At 47.5% G+C, this 14,682-nt stretch overlaps 1 protein-coding gene across 1 annotated transcript in view; it reads left to right on the top strand.

Annotated features, from left to right (window-relative positions):
* Positions 1–14,682, top strand: part of MSRA (methionine sulfoxide reductase A) — a 442,159-nt gene that overhangs the window by 213,438 nt on the left and 214,039 nt on the right. Inside the window, exon 3 of the mRNA XM_019537196.1 lies at positions 11,344–11,463. Within this exon, the coding sequence (XP_019392741.1) occupies positions 11,344–11,463 (120 nt within the window). The remainder of the gene's footprint in view (positions 1–11,343; positions 11,464–14,682) is intronic.

Here is a 14,682-nt window from a genome sequence, read left to right as displayed (position 1 = left end):
TCTGTTGCATAGAAGCCTTTATGCCAGGGTGGTTCATGTCTGCCATGTCCAAGTGCTGGAGGGCTGCCCCGATACACTGTGGCAATGGCACCTGCAGCCGCCAGATTCCCTACCAGCCCACCCACTTGATGCACATTGTATAAGCTGCCAACCGCCAAGAAGACTGGCGACTTGCAGTGGTGGTTGCTGCATGGCATCCAAGCCACTGGCACGTTTGCATCTCACTTTGACCCAGCCACCTTGATGGCCTACCTCTTCTGCCCTGGGGGCGTTGAAGAGAACCTATTTTACACCTTCCTTGACTGTCCCCACCTGCGGCCAGTCTTCGTTGCCCTCGAGCCGCTGCTGCTGGTGCTGGGCAGGAGCCTCTTGGAGACCACCTATGCGTGCTCCTACGCATACCAGGCGGCCGAGCAGGGCCCTGTCTGCCTGGCCAACCTTCTACTGGAGCAGGCCAAGATGGCCGTCCTTAAGAGCTTGCAGCCGGCTTGCTGGGACCAGTTCAGACGATGCCCTGCGGCTTTTCGGCCTCCTGGTGCAGGCGCGCCTCTTGCTGGAGTTTGAGCATGCTGTGCTCGGGTGGGCCTGCCCGCCTTTGAGGCACGCTGGGCCCTTGAGGGAGCGCTGTGCCACGTGGAGGGCGACCATCTTCAATACACGCTCGATGTAATGACAGGTTTGGGCGCCTGGCCAGGCTCGGTGTCGAACTGCGACTCCCTGATCGTGCCATGCCCTGGGCCCTCACCAGGCTGCTTTTTTCCTTTGTGGTGGAAGTGGAAGGTGTTGGCACGTGCATGATTGGATAGAGCAGGGTAGGAATTATTTGCATATAGAGGGTTTTGGACTGTGTGACTGGTGTCCTGACTGCATAATGGCATGTTATGCACGACGTGTAATACTGCAAAGGTGTCTGTCACGGCGTGATGTCATGAGTGTGATGACATGGTGCTCTTGGTTTGATGGCAATTTGTTTGTCTTTTTTTTGTATGTTGGACCTGGACCCCAGAGAGGCCAACTTTTTGTACCCTGAACCCCTGAAAAGAGTAGTTAAGAAGTCAAAGTCCTTCCTTCCTTCCTTTTTTTCTCCTGGAGGCACTGCAGTACCAGGCTGATGTGTGGAGTGGGTGGAGCAAGCTCCAAGCTCATCTCCCAGTTCTAAAAATCCATTTAATATAAAGTCCTCACATCAAGGGCATATCAGTTATTAAACTCCTTTCTGTTTCTGTCCATTCTCTATCCCCTGTTAATGCAGCCAGAAAGGAAACACCAGAGATTTTGTGATATTATTAACAAATCCATCTGGAAGGAAGAGTGCTGCAATGTCAGGATGTCATGAAGGTTTCAAGAAATAGCCAAGCATGAAGCCTTGTACCCAAGTTTTAACAAGATTATTAGTCATTTCTTGCAAAATAAGCAAGCGTCATGTCTTACATATTTGTGTTAACTGTAAGCCAGATATCAGGTCTGTGAAGGGGAAAGTGGACAAGGAATGCTGTGTGTTTGAAGAGAAATGGAGGCTCTCATCCATCTTCACAGAAGGGAATGGAAAGCCCATATGTTTGATTTGTAAAGTGAGTAGCGGCTCTTTCCAAAAGAACACAATGTTAAGAGACTTTATGAGTCACGCCATGGCACCTAGTATGACAAGTTTCCTGGAAGTTGCGTGAAGACGAAGTGATTGAATTAGAACAGTCGTTGAAAAAGTAGCAATCCGTCTTCATACGAGCACGCCGCGGAAATGACAGAGCAGTAAGCGCTAGCTATGCCCTTTCTCAAGAAATAGGCGCTTCTCAAAAGCTCATTGCTGAGGGAGAGAATGTATGATAAAGGCATTTCTCCCTGAAGCAATACGATGAAGGCTGAAGATACTGTGTGTCCAGAGAACGGCAAGCTTTTGCAACTGTTAACCTCTCTAGACACCTTGCAGCTGACAGAAGCTGTGACTTGTCTGATAATTTGGAGCGTCACCTCCAGAACAAGGCAAAGGCATTTTTGCTTCTTTTCAATAGAAACTGATGAAAGCACAGATGTGCATGACGTTGCTTCGCTAGCTATGATCGTGTTGATAAAGGTAGGGATGTGGCAGAGACACTTGTGGAGTTAGTGCCAATGTATAACGGTGCCCAGCTGCAAAAGCTGCAAACCGTCTGACCTGGAGTAAACTGCCAGGAAATAGGTTACGGGGTGCAGTGCTCCAGGCAGATAATTGGGGAACGGCGGCAGCAATCCATGTGGGACTGAGAATGCGAGTGCATAGGCCCTGTGCCTGGCGAAGAGTGAGACAGAGCATGTGACCAGAAGGGGGGGGGCGTATCTCTGTATAAGGCCAGCTTCTGGACTCGAGAAATCACTCCAGCCCTGAACGTGGGAGGGCTTGGTGCTCCCTGGAGAGTAGCTAGACTGAAGGAACCCGGAGGACCTGGTAGGAGGCAGCTCAGAGAGGCAAGGGCTTTTTCTGTGGTAAGGGAAGCTGGAGGGGTTTGGCTTTTTTTAGACAAGTAATGCTGTTTTTTGTTTCTTTAAGCTGCAAGGAATGGGGTGGCTAGGAACAGATTGTGGAGACCACAGTGGGGCTCCCTGTGTGGTACACTAGTGATTATTTGGTTTGCTGAGGACAGTAGCCCTAGAAAAGCACTGTAAGCATTCAGTGGTGGACACTGTGTTGACTGAAGGGGTCAGAGAGGGTAGTAGCCCTCTGGGATAGCTTGTTCAGGACAGGCAAGTGCCCCTAGGGAGGGCACCACAAGGGCAGAGCTGTGAGAGGGGCACTTTGGGAATGCTAGGTGGCCTGTCTGGGACATATAGCTTGCCTAAGGAGGGCACCATGAGGGCTGCGTTGGGGCCAGAGCTGACAGATCACAACTGTGTTCAAAGGGAGCTGCAGTAGCTCCCAAGAGGTGCTCTGGCCATACCAGGCGGCCTGTCCACAAAGGGCAGAGTGTAAACAAGTCCAAGCAGTGTGCAGAGGCAGTGGGGGCAAGCAATCCCTGCAAGTCAAGCTAGGGCTGGTGGCCCAAAGTTCAGTTATGCCTAATTGGATTTCAGATTATAATGGGAGAGAACAGAGTGAGCCTGGGAAGTCAGTGGGTGGTTGTTGGTGAGGTTCATTTGGACCAGTGTGGTTTAGGGTTAGATAGGCCACCCAATGAAGAGCAGGGCAGAGCAAGTCACCTAAGGCCAAATGGTGGTGTTCTGAGGGCACCCTCCCAAATTTATATTAGTTTTACATCAAGCCATGGCAGGCAAGTGCAGGGCAGTACTTTGATAAGCTGGAGTATAGAACAAGCCTAGAGTGGCTGCCAGGGGGTGTCACAGCTGATGTCAAAGGCAGGTCCCTGTAGATGAGTGAAGACTCATCTACAGGAGAGGACCTTTTCAAGAGTATGGCGACAGCCGTGGACAAATTAGGTGTGACCTGAAAAAGGGCAGTGAGTTTTGCAAGAGGGGGAGCTTGTTCTATGGTAGAAAGATTTGGGATGAAACTGAAACAAGTGCAGTCAGTCAATGCAGGCCATGAGCGTTGTGTGTTTTGTTGCATTCTGCATCTGGAGGCTCTCTGTGCCAGAATGCTGGGAGTGGACCACGTGATAAATATTGGGGTAAAAACAGAGAATTTATTTCAAGCCAGGGCTCTTAACCATCGGCAAGTCAACCAGATCTTGGAGGAAGGCAACTTTTGGCTTGGACTGCTATAATATATTTAAGTGTATTACCTGAGCAGGGGTGTCTTAAAGTGTTTCTTCAAACTGCAACGTGAGATTGAAATATTTCTGAGAGAATGAGAAGCCTGGGGCTAAACCTCAAGATGAAGAATGGTTACAAGACTCTGTCTTCTTGGTGAACACAATGGGGCATCTCAAGGTTCTCAGCATGAGAATGCAGGATTGGAACGAGGTTGTAACTGAGTTCTATGACTCTGTGCGTGACTCTGAAATGAAGTTGTTTCTTTGGGAGAAACAGCTCTCAGTGCAACGCAGCATATTTCCTCACCTTGAAGTAACCGTCCAGTATTGCTGGGATTGAAGGTGGTGAGGACGTAGAGGCTCAGGATTGCTGATCTCTGGCATCAATTACAGGGCAGGTTATCTTGACTTTTAGAGCTATGATGCAGAATTCAGATGTTTCAGTGCCCTGCTTTCTGTCTCTGAATGATGCCCCTGAGGAGCTGCAAATGAAGCTCCCTGATCTTCAGTGTAACACTAAGCTGAAGAATACTCTCTCAAAAGTTGTGGATAACTGGGAGAAAATGATCCAGTAATAAATCCCTTGTTATCAAAGAAGTTATCCATGTTTATGAGCACGTGTGTGTGCAAACAGATCTCAGTAGTACAACAAATCAAAAGTGGACTTACTACTGAATGGGCATGTCTACACATGCTAGTAATGTACTTTTGGTTTATTGTGCAGTAAACCTTTCCCAGGACCATGTCTACACATCCACCTGTTGGGAGCAAATTTGCTCCCAACAGGAGCAGCTCAGTACAGAGTTGATCCTGTCCTGCTCTGCCCCGCTACAGCAGCCAGGGTAAGCTCCAGGCTCCCCCAGGTGCTAGCTCAAGTGCTGGCAGGGAGCATAGGCCAGTCCTGGTGTGCATGGGGCCAGGAGAGCTCTGCTTGCTGAAGTGGCAGCTGTGCCCTGGCCTTGTGCACATTGGGACACACAGCTGCCAGGCGTGGCTTCTCTGCCCAGTAGGGAGTTCACCAGGAGCTCTCTCGGGTATTGGGCAGCTGTTGGTCAGCCTCATACCAGGTGGACCCCCAGCTTGGCAAGGACCTGGCCAGGAACTGTCCTGCAAGTGGGGCAGCTGCTGGTGAGCCCCATGCCCCCCAACTTTGCAGAGGGCTTGCCAGCTGCTGTCTGTCTTGCAGGATAGTTCCTGGCCAGCCCTCTGCCGAGTTGGGGTTGGTACAGGGCTCATCAGCAGCTGCCTTGCTTGGGGTCCCTAGTCCCTGCCCACCCTCCACTGAAGCTCTGCATGGTTCCCAGTCCCTGATCACCTTCAGGATTTCCTAACTCTGTGCTATGCAGAGCTGCTCCAGGGGGTGAGTGGGGTCTGGGTTCCCAGCCCCTGCTTGCCCTCTGGAGTTCACAACTCCATGCAGAGCTGGTCTGGAGAGTTCACTCTGCGCCCCCATCTGGGCTCTCAGCTCCCAGCAAGCAGATGGGAGCTCTGGAGAGCAAGTGGCCAGACTCTACTTGCTTTCTGGAGCTCCCAGCTCTGTGCTGGAAGCTGAGAGCCCAGACTGGGGGCAGAGAGCTCCCTAGTCCCTGCACTGTTTGGCTCCTGGCTCCTACTGTGAGCTGAAGCTGAGCAACTCCAGGACCAGGCACAGAGAGCTCCCTCTCCCCTATGGCCCCCTGCTGCCTATGCTGACTGGGAGCAAATATGCTGCCAGTCAGCATCTACACACGTGCTATTGTGCAGTAGCTAGTGTGCAGTTAACCTCGTACCTGTATTTATAGGTAGTGGCTAACTGCACAGTAACCTAATTTACTGTGCAGTAAATTCCCCATGTGTAGACTGTGAGGCTTTACTGAGCAGTAGATTAGTCTATTGAGCAGTAAAGCATCTCGTGTAAGCTCCCTCAGTGACAAGTACTTGAACACCATTTTTCAAGTGACCACAGCACAGTACTTGGAAGCAAACATCAGAGATCTGGTAGCTGCAAAAACATGCCAGGTGTCCAGGAGCAGCACTGGCAATTCATGACAAGCTAATCTGTGCATTATGATTTTTTGGTTTGAATTCATCTTATGTTTTTTCATTTTTCTTATAAGAGCTCTGGCAAATCATTTTTGAGAATAAATTGTTGTTTTCATAGATTTGGAGGAACATTTTTTATGCTTCCACAAATTTAAAAAAATTATATATGCTGAAAACTGGTACTGATGTGCAAAAAAAGGTGTGTCATAAAATGTAAACCGAGATAAGTGAATAACAAATTTGGGTGAAAAAATAGGGATGTGGCCCACAGGCACCTGCAAAGCAGGGAATATGGCCTGCTGACTAATTTGAGTTTGACATCTCTGCTGGAGCTTAAATGATTTAGTGTTGTGGATCATACAAGGTACTGAATAGATGGGCAGAATTGCATGAGTGCATTTTACACTGAAATTTACTCCCAGAGCTGAGTCACAAAGGAGAAAAAGGACTTCCCCACATTTTACATTAGTTGTTTTTTTGGGGACTGTAGAATCACACTTAGGTGTCTAAATCCATTTAGGTGTCTAAATCCACTTACGTGCCTAATACAATCTGGTCATTAACAGTTTAACGTAACAAAAACATCCACATGTTATTTAGCATGATCAAGATGATGATGATATATGGGAGCGTCTATAGTTCTAACTGAGATCAAGGCTCCATTGTGCTAGTCACTGCTCATATGGCACATATTAATGACAGTTCATGCCCTGAATGGTCCATTTATTTCCTAAAATCCTCATTCCAAGAGGTGTTATGTTGTGATTCAGGATTTCATTGGTGTCTGTCTTAACAGAACATCTTATGACAGTTTTTCCCTGACAACCTAGCAGTATTTTAGCCAACTAGGGAACATGAGATTTTTTTAAAGCCCTTATATGCGGTCCCTGTATGTGTGAGATTTTATCATTTGTTCAAGGTGCTAGCCAGTTTGATAAATGCCATAGAGGCCAGAGAGCACCAAAAGGACAAGAGACCTCCCTCTCATGCTGGAGCGGGCTCATTAGACCAAGAGATTAACTAATTACAGGGAACAGAGAATAAGCACATAGTGATTAGGGATGCTCCTTACAGGTTTAAAACAAGAAATTAAGAGGGGGACACCTGGCTGGGAAACCAGAGTAATACCCATTGCTCCAGGAAAGTTCATAGACTTCATAGATTTCATAGACCTTAGGGCTGGAAGGGACCCCACAAGATCATTGGGTCCAGTCCCCTGCCCAAGGGCAGGAAGTTAGCTAGGGTCAAAGGATCCCATCAAGATAAACGTCCAAATGTTTCTTGAAAGTGTCCAGAGAAGGTGCTTGCACCACCTCTGGGGGGGCATCTATTCCAGGCCTTGTGGGTTCAGACAGTAAATAAGTTTTTCCTTATGTCCAGCTTAAAATGGTCTTGCAGGAGTTTGTGGACATTGGACCTTGTCATCTGGTGAACAGGTGTTCCTCCAGACCCTGATGCACACCCCTTATGTACTTAGAGGCTGCCACCAAGTCACCCTGAGCCTGCGCTTTTCCAGGCTGAAGAGTCCCATGGCTTGCAGCCTCTCTTCATAAGGCCTTGTGGCAGGGCACTGTTGGTGCCTTCCACTTTAAGGGCTGGATCAGGCATCCAGCAGGTGCCTGATGGCAGCAGCTATTTTGAAAACCTAGTATATAAGGACTGCAGTCTGCTGCTCCCAGCCCAGGCAGAAACATCTAGCTGAGCTGCAACAGGAACAATTCAGGAGGTAAGGGCAAGAGCTGATGGGGATGAATAGGAGGCTCTTGGTCTTGGGTATGTCCTAAAACTGCACCTTGCCAGGGATGGGTGGCCTGGTGGGGCTCCTAGTGGTGTGGGAGCCCCCAGGAAATGCCAGGCCAGTTACTACCCTGGTGAGAGGTGGTTTGGGGTGCCTTAAAAACCCCAGCTCCCACAACCAGGTGGGTAACCTCATTATAGGGCCAAGAAGGTGGACCCGTGAGAGAGAGTGGGCTAGATGCTCAAGAAACCTGAATTGAGGCATCCTCGACTGGACAATGATGAGGCCAGGACCAGAATGGTCAAAGAGGCCAGAGGCCCGCTGTAAGGGATGCCCAGAGCCAAGGGCCTGGGGTGCTGACTGGCCTTGAAGGTGAAGGCATGGGCTGTGGTGTAGGGAAGGTCAGAGCCACAGATAGTGCCCCCTGGCATCAGGGCATGTAATGGACTGTCTCCCACATTTACCACCAGTTTATGGAACAATAAAGTCGTGGCAGGAGAGACTGGGCAGATTGCCCATAGAGACAGGTGGGCAGGCCAGCATGAGATCTGGCCCCGAGAATTGCCCTCTGTCACAGGCCTGTTCTCTGGACTCTTTGGACTCTTTCAAGCTTCCCCATCCCGAATTGTGGAGCCCAGACTTGGATTCAGTAGTCCTGCTGTGAAAGTTAGTGTAGAAGAGGAGTATTTCTGGACACTGAAGCTCTGGATTTAGTCATGGTGATGTTCACTAATGATGCTGATAGTTCAGAGAAGGGGCACATATTGCCAAGTAATTGGTACATACTGCCTCTGGAGCAATACTGGCTGTAGTAAACTATGGACACTGGCTGTGCTATAAGCTGAGCTGCAAGAAGGAGAACATAAGAACTGCCAATTAATTACTGGGTGAGTCTACATGACATGTTATGTTGCTGTAGCAGTGAGCTACGGTGAAGTAGCTCATTGCTATGGCAACATAGCATTGGTGGGCATGAACCATGACACTGATGTTACTGTGCAGTAGCAACGTGCTACTGTACAGTAGCTCATTGCTACTGTGCAGTGGGGTTGGAAACGACCTGTGCACCACTGGGATTGCGCAGTAATAGTGGTTACTGCGCAGTCATTTTGTACTTACTTTAGCAAGCACTAAATAACTGCACAGTAACAATTGCACAGTTGGGTGCACATGTAGATGCACCCACTGGGTCAGACGATAGGTCTATCTTGGCCAGTCTCCTGTGTCACACAGTAAGCAAGATATGATCAGGGGTTTTGTCTCCTACAGCATTTAAGGTCTAGGAAGTTCAGATCCAGGGGCTTAACTGCTAACTCCCAAGAGGATGAAAGAAGTACCAGAACAAGAGGAAGACTGGAAGGACTGAGATTATTGAGAGAAGGCTGAAGGGAGGATTTGATTACAGTCTTCAAATACCTGAAGAGTGTTTATAAAGAGGATGGTAATTTACTATTCTGTGCCCACAGGGGACAGGATGAGAACAAATAGTTTTAAATTACAACATGGGAAATTTAGGTTGGGTATTAGAAAACGTTCAATGTATGAGCGATTAAATATTGCATTGCTGTGTCCTGCAGTCTTCATTTTTGGAAGTTTTAAAGTCCCTTGTTCTTTTAGTTGTGCTTCAGTGGCAACTGTATGTAGATTTTTAGGCCCAAATCTGTACAGCATTATTGCGAAATCCACCACTGACCACTGATTTGTGTCACTGGAATTCATTTTGTGTTAGATAACCTGCAGCTTTAAAAGGGGCTGTTGGCTGCCCTAGGATGAAGGGATCTGCTGCTGCTGATGCCCCCAGCCAAGGTTCTGCATGGACCAGAATAACAGCATCACTTCCCCCCACCCTGCTTTTGGGGGCTGAACCTGGACTGGAGGAAGGCTGGGGGGCTGAGTAGGCAAAATGCATGGCTAGAGAAGCCCCAGCCAGCCAGCAGTTTTAGAAGGGACTCTTAAAAGGACCAGCAGCAACAGAGACAGGATGAAGGGCTATGCTTTTTTCTTTTGGTTTTGTTCTTTGTTTTAATTGAACCATGTGTTTTCCTTGTGAGGACGGGGATAATGAATAGGTTTTGGAGACAGCAATGGCAAAAGAGTGGGGTATGGCTGGGAAGGGAAGCAGGGAAGTGGGACAATTCCCCTACATGTAAGGCAGGGGAGTAAGAATAGGTGGCTGGCTTGGGCTGCGGGGACCCTCTTCTTGGTCAGAAGAAGAGAGCAGGCAGGGGGTGGAGTGGAATAAATTGATTTTTTTTCCTTGGGGTGAGAGACTTGCCATTATATAAATCTATAAAAAAGCAATCTTTTGTTTCAAAGGTTTAATAGGGAAACAATAGGAAAAAACATACACGATAGATTGCTTAGGTAGTAATAGCAGTCACAGGACACTTTTCATCCTCACAAAAGATACTAGATAAAACCTTCAAGAGAATCTTGAATTTAAGTCTTGTTTGTTCCCAATCACGAGTGATCATGTAGGGTACTTAAGTCCAATAATAGGTTCGAGTAGCATGTCCATGGATGGTGTAAGTTAGAGCAACAACCCTGAAGTTTGCAGAAATATACAGAGGCTTTGCCTTAACTGGCTTGATTAAAACACACACCTACTTCAGAACGACCTGGGATCTGTCGCTCCTGTCTGTGGATGGAGTTTTACTTAGGAAATGGCACGTTTTAGGGCCATAATTTTCAAGCAGCACTGTCCAACTTCTAAGCCTCTGGGGGCCACACTGGGTGAGCCACAGGTCACTGGGTCACAGGCTGCATGGACGGTGCCCCCCCACTTCATATTGGCACCCGCCTCTCTCCACTACTGCACCAGGTGCCTTCCCCCCACTGCTGCACTGTGCGCCCCCCCTTCCCACTGCTGTACCCCAGGCCATCTCTCCTCCATACCCATGTGGTCACAATACCCCTCTTCTCTCCTGGACTTATTTGGAGCTGTCTGTGCCTTGCCACAGTGCCCCACTCCCTGGGGCGAGGGCAGGAAGCAGCAGTCAGAAAAGGAAAGGAGAGCCCCGAGCAATGTGGGGACATGTGCGCAGGTGAGAGGCTGAGGAGCCACAACGTACCCCCTCTCAGGCCACATGAGGCCTGCTGACTCCCAGTTGGACAGCCCTGTTTTTAGACTAAGATATGTAGAAGTGCATACCCTAATTGGCTTCCCGTAAATTTATGTACACAAAAATTGTTGTATGTGTGTAAATCATGTGTTCACTAAATCACCTCTTCAGCGGGGGTATGTGAACTTGGCTGTATTGAAAGCAGTGGAGTTTTGCTGATTTATGCAGACCAGTGTCCAGTGTCTTTGGATAGCGGTCTATGTGGGCAAATGAATACGTGAGGTTTGCATGAATATCAGATGCTTGAATGCACAAGTAAGCTAAGCCCAAGAGCTTTTTCTTCTGTAAAATCTATAATTTAATAGATTATTACTTTGCCATCTTTAAAGACTGCATATGCCAAGAAGCAGAAAATTAAATAAATGTTTGCCATTAATACAAATTATTGTGTTTTGACAGCTTGCTAATCAACTAAAGGAAAAATGGTGTTATAGGAATACATACAATTACAATTTAAGCAACTCTTTTTTCTTGGTGGGTGAAGATTCACATCATTAAAATGTGTCCCTTTGAGAACCTTGGAAGTTTTGCCATCTGTAATATGTTAATATTCAGAAGTGTCAGACTAATACAGCTTTATCTAAGCTTTCTTCCTGAAGGGGAATGGATTTGCACAGAATCGTATATCCATGGCTAATCTTAGTGAATATTTGACCATCACATATCAGTTGTAGAAGTCATTTGCAGTGCAGACTGTCTTAATTAATTAATGTTCAAGTGACTGATTTAGTATTGAGTAGATTTTGACATCTTGTTACATACTTCACACATTATACAGGTATGGGCTGTTTCTGGGGAGCTGAGAAGACATTTTGGAGGCAAAAAGGAGTCTACTCAACTCAAGTGGGTTATGCTGGAGGATACACCCTCAATCCTTCCTATGAAGAGGTCTGTACAGGTATGGCTGTGTCCTTCGAGTTTACAGAACATGGGCATGATCCTGTGAGATACTGAGCTATGTCAGTGTGAGTTGAAGCTGTTCAGAACTTCTCAGACCTGGGCCCATAAAAAATGACTGTTATTTAATGTACTAATTCTCCATAAGTGGGGTTGGAGTGTTGTAGCTGTAATGGTCCAGGAAATATGTAAGAAGCCAGGTTTGTTGGGCTAGATACAGACATTACACATAAACTGGTTCAAGTGATCAGAAACTGGTTTAAACCTGTAACAGGACAGATGTTCACTAGTGCACATAAACCAGTCTGAAAATGGCTGAAGCCAGTTTGAGATAAACCTGGTTGAACGTAGTATCAGACTAAACTGATTTGGGCCAAGCCGATTTTTGCAATGTCTGACCCAGACCCCTCGCTGGTTTAAATTAAATCAGACTTCCCCAGCATCCTGGCATTCTCTCTGGGCTGGGAGGGGCTCTCTGCTCCACAGCAGGGCTGGCCCCTCCCCTCTGCTCCTTGCCTGCAGCTCTGGCAGAGACTTGCAGGCACAGCAATGTCTGCCTGGTTTCCTCCTGCTTTCCCTCTGCTTTCCCCCACCCCTCCCCACTCCCTGCTAAGCAGAGATCCCTCATCCCCTCTTCCCTACACAGACACCTCAGCATTACCTAGCAGACCACATGCTGGCTATGGTCTGTGCTGTGGCAGACCACAGTGTCAGCTTAGGGCTTTTTGGAGCCAATCTAATCGAAGCTAAGCTGGTAATGTTCCCCCCATTCCTTTTTTGTTTAAGAAGAGTTTGAACTAATGAGAGAGCCTGTTTGTTTTCTGATGAGGTTATAAATACTGATAAATGCTCTGCTGTCGGGCCTAATCCTGCTGGGGCCTGGCCATGCCCCCTCAGCTAAACAGTGTGGAAGGGAAGGGAGGGCTGCTCTAGGGCCCCCTGGCTTCAAGCCTGAGCCACATCAGCTATGTGCCTGCATTTCTGGGATGTCTGTGCAGTTACAAAGTGATTCAGCCCAGTCAGGTTAGACTAGCCTGCAAAGATTGAATCAACTCAGGCTCAAGCTTTTTGAATGTCTGTCCCTAGTCTTGGCAATGTCTTTCGTTGGACCAGCTGTACAGACAAGGTATGGTAGACAAGATTTTGGGCACAAGTCCCCTTCTTCAGATTTGGGAAAGAAGCAAGTACCCCAGACCTGAAGAAGGACACTTGTGCCCAAAAGCTTGTTTAACGTCTCTGCCAGCTATACAGATGGTCTGATGAAAGATGTTACCAAAACACCCCTGCTTTTTTCAAAAAGACATTCTTAATGAAATTAGCAGCCCCTTTTATCTAAACAGCTCATGCTCAACAAAGAGTCTGATGACGGAAAAGATACTGTCAGATTTTGAGCATTTTCCTTTGCCTGTTGTTTGTTGCTATATGGTTTCAGGAAATGTATTCCATAGCAACTACTGTACATTTCTTCTTTGGAAAATGACAACATGCAGTTAAAAGAAATCCCTTAATACTGACAGGAGTTTGGAGTCAGATCCTCTGCCTTGTAGTGATACCTTACATTAAATCTCTTTCAAATGATTATTGACGTTTTCTTTTCTTTTCTTTTTAACCTTCTTCACCACCCCAGAGCACCCAAAATCTTTCATCTGTTTCTTCCCACGATCCAAATCATATAAGTCTTTCCAGCCATTTTATACTAATGAGTAGCATGGTTAAATCATATTCTTGCTCATCAACACAGTCGGCAGTGGATCGAGACAGATCCAGAGGGGGTTCGGTGGTTGGGTTGCACCCCCCTTTGTCTCTTGGCACAGGGTCTGGCTGGAGCCCCTGGAGCCCAAGGACTAAGTATTGCTGCTGCCACCGGGCCCTTCCTTTCGCCTGCTCCTGATTTCAGTGGGGAGGGGAAGGGAAGGGCAAACAACAGCAGTGTTCACCCCTTTGGCTCCAGAGCCGGGGGGAAGCAGGAGCTCTAGCCAGCCCCTGTCTTGTCAGCTGGTTAGCTCAGAGCTCGCTGCTCACAAGGAGCTCTGGCAGCAGCTCAGCGCTCACTGCAGATACGTGGCACAGCCAAGGGAAGCGGGAGGGCGTGAATCCCCCCCCTCCTTACCCCATTCCTGGATCCATTACGGGTAGAGGACAACAGCTTTTAGGTTTTACTTTGCCCTTGTTCTCTTGTCAGCATGCTTCGTGCCAACTGCCAAAGTTGCTCTACCACTTTTAGTTATGACCTGGCACTTACAAATGACATAAAACAGTGCAGAAAGTCTAGCAGCCCTCACAGCTAATAGATACCACATCAGATGCAGAGAATTGCCACGAGATGCCAGAGCAGGAAAGAGGAACTGTCTGAACATAAACAGAAAGGAGGTGTGAAGTATCTTTTTAAGCAAAAGCGTAACAAGTATAGGAAAATAATCATAAAATAACTATTACAGGAAGCTAATTTACATAATCACAGAGGTGAGTTTTCAGTCGTGACTATTAGCAGCAAAAATGCTCCTGAACGTAATACTAAGTATAAAAGAAATAAGAAAAAGAATCAAGCTAGGATATTGGAAAAGGACACGGTGACCTTCGCATTAATTAATACAGTGCTGCCAAACTTTTTGGCAGGCATGCCACAAACTAAGCCCCGTACCCTCCCTCAGTGCCTCTCCAATTGCCTTCCCTTGCCCTATCTTCTTCTCTGTTTTCTGCTCCCTGCCCTGTGCTCCTTGCCTGGTCTGCTGCTTTTCTTTCTGCTCCCTTCCCTCTCTGACACTGTGCTGCCTGCCCCGCCCCAGTCTGCTGTGTGCCACACACCAAAGATGCCCATCTCTCTGATGGCACCCCTGCCACAGATTGGCTACCCCTGAACTAATGCATCAACACCTGCAGGCTGATGGAGAGGGCAGCAATAAGGAGAGCCATCACATGTTCTGAAAATGGCTCAGTGGATCAGTCACATCTTTCTCATTTGTCTAAATCACTATTTCTTTTCTCTCTGAAAGCTTAATCCTACATTTATTACATGCCTGGCTCTGATTCCACACTCCCTCATCCCACGCATAGCTTTTATGACTCCGCGTAATCCCGTATCCATTTGATGCTGTCAGTCCATTCTGTTCAATGTAGTCAGCATTAGTTTATGAAAGGCCTAAAATGTTGGCGTATTTTTTTACCAGTTTTGCTCATCTCCCCATTCCCAGCACACACATGATTATGAGATATGAAGGAA

The sequence above is a fragment of the Crocodylus porosus genome, unplaced genomic scaffold (assembly GCF_001723895.1).
Source record: "Crocodylus porosus isolate Cpor-Errol unplaced genomic scaffold, CroPor_comp1, whole genome shotgun sequence".
Taxonomy (NCBI): domain Eukaryota; kingdom Metazoa; phylum Chordata; order Crocodylia; family Crocodylidae; genus Crocodylus; species Crocodylus porosus.
Note: the sequence above shows the minus strand (reverse complement) of the source record. Positions and strands in the feature narration are given on the sequence as shown.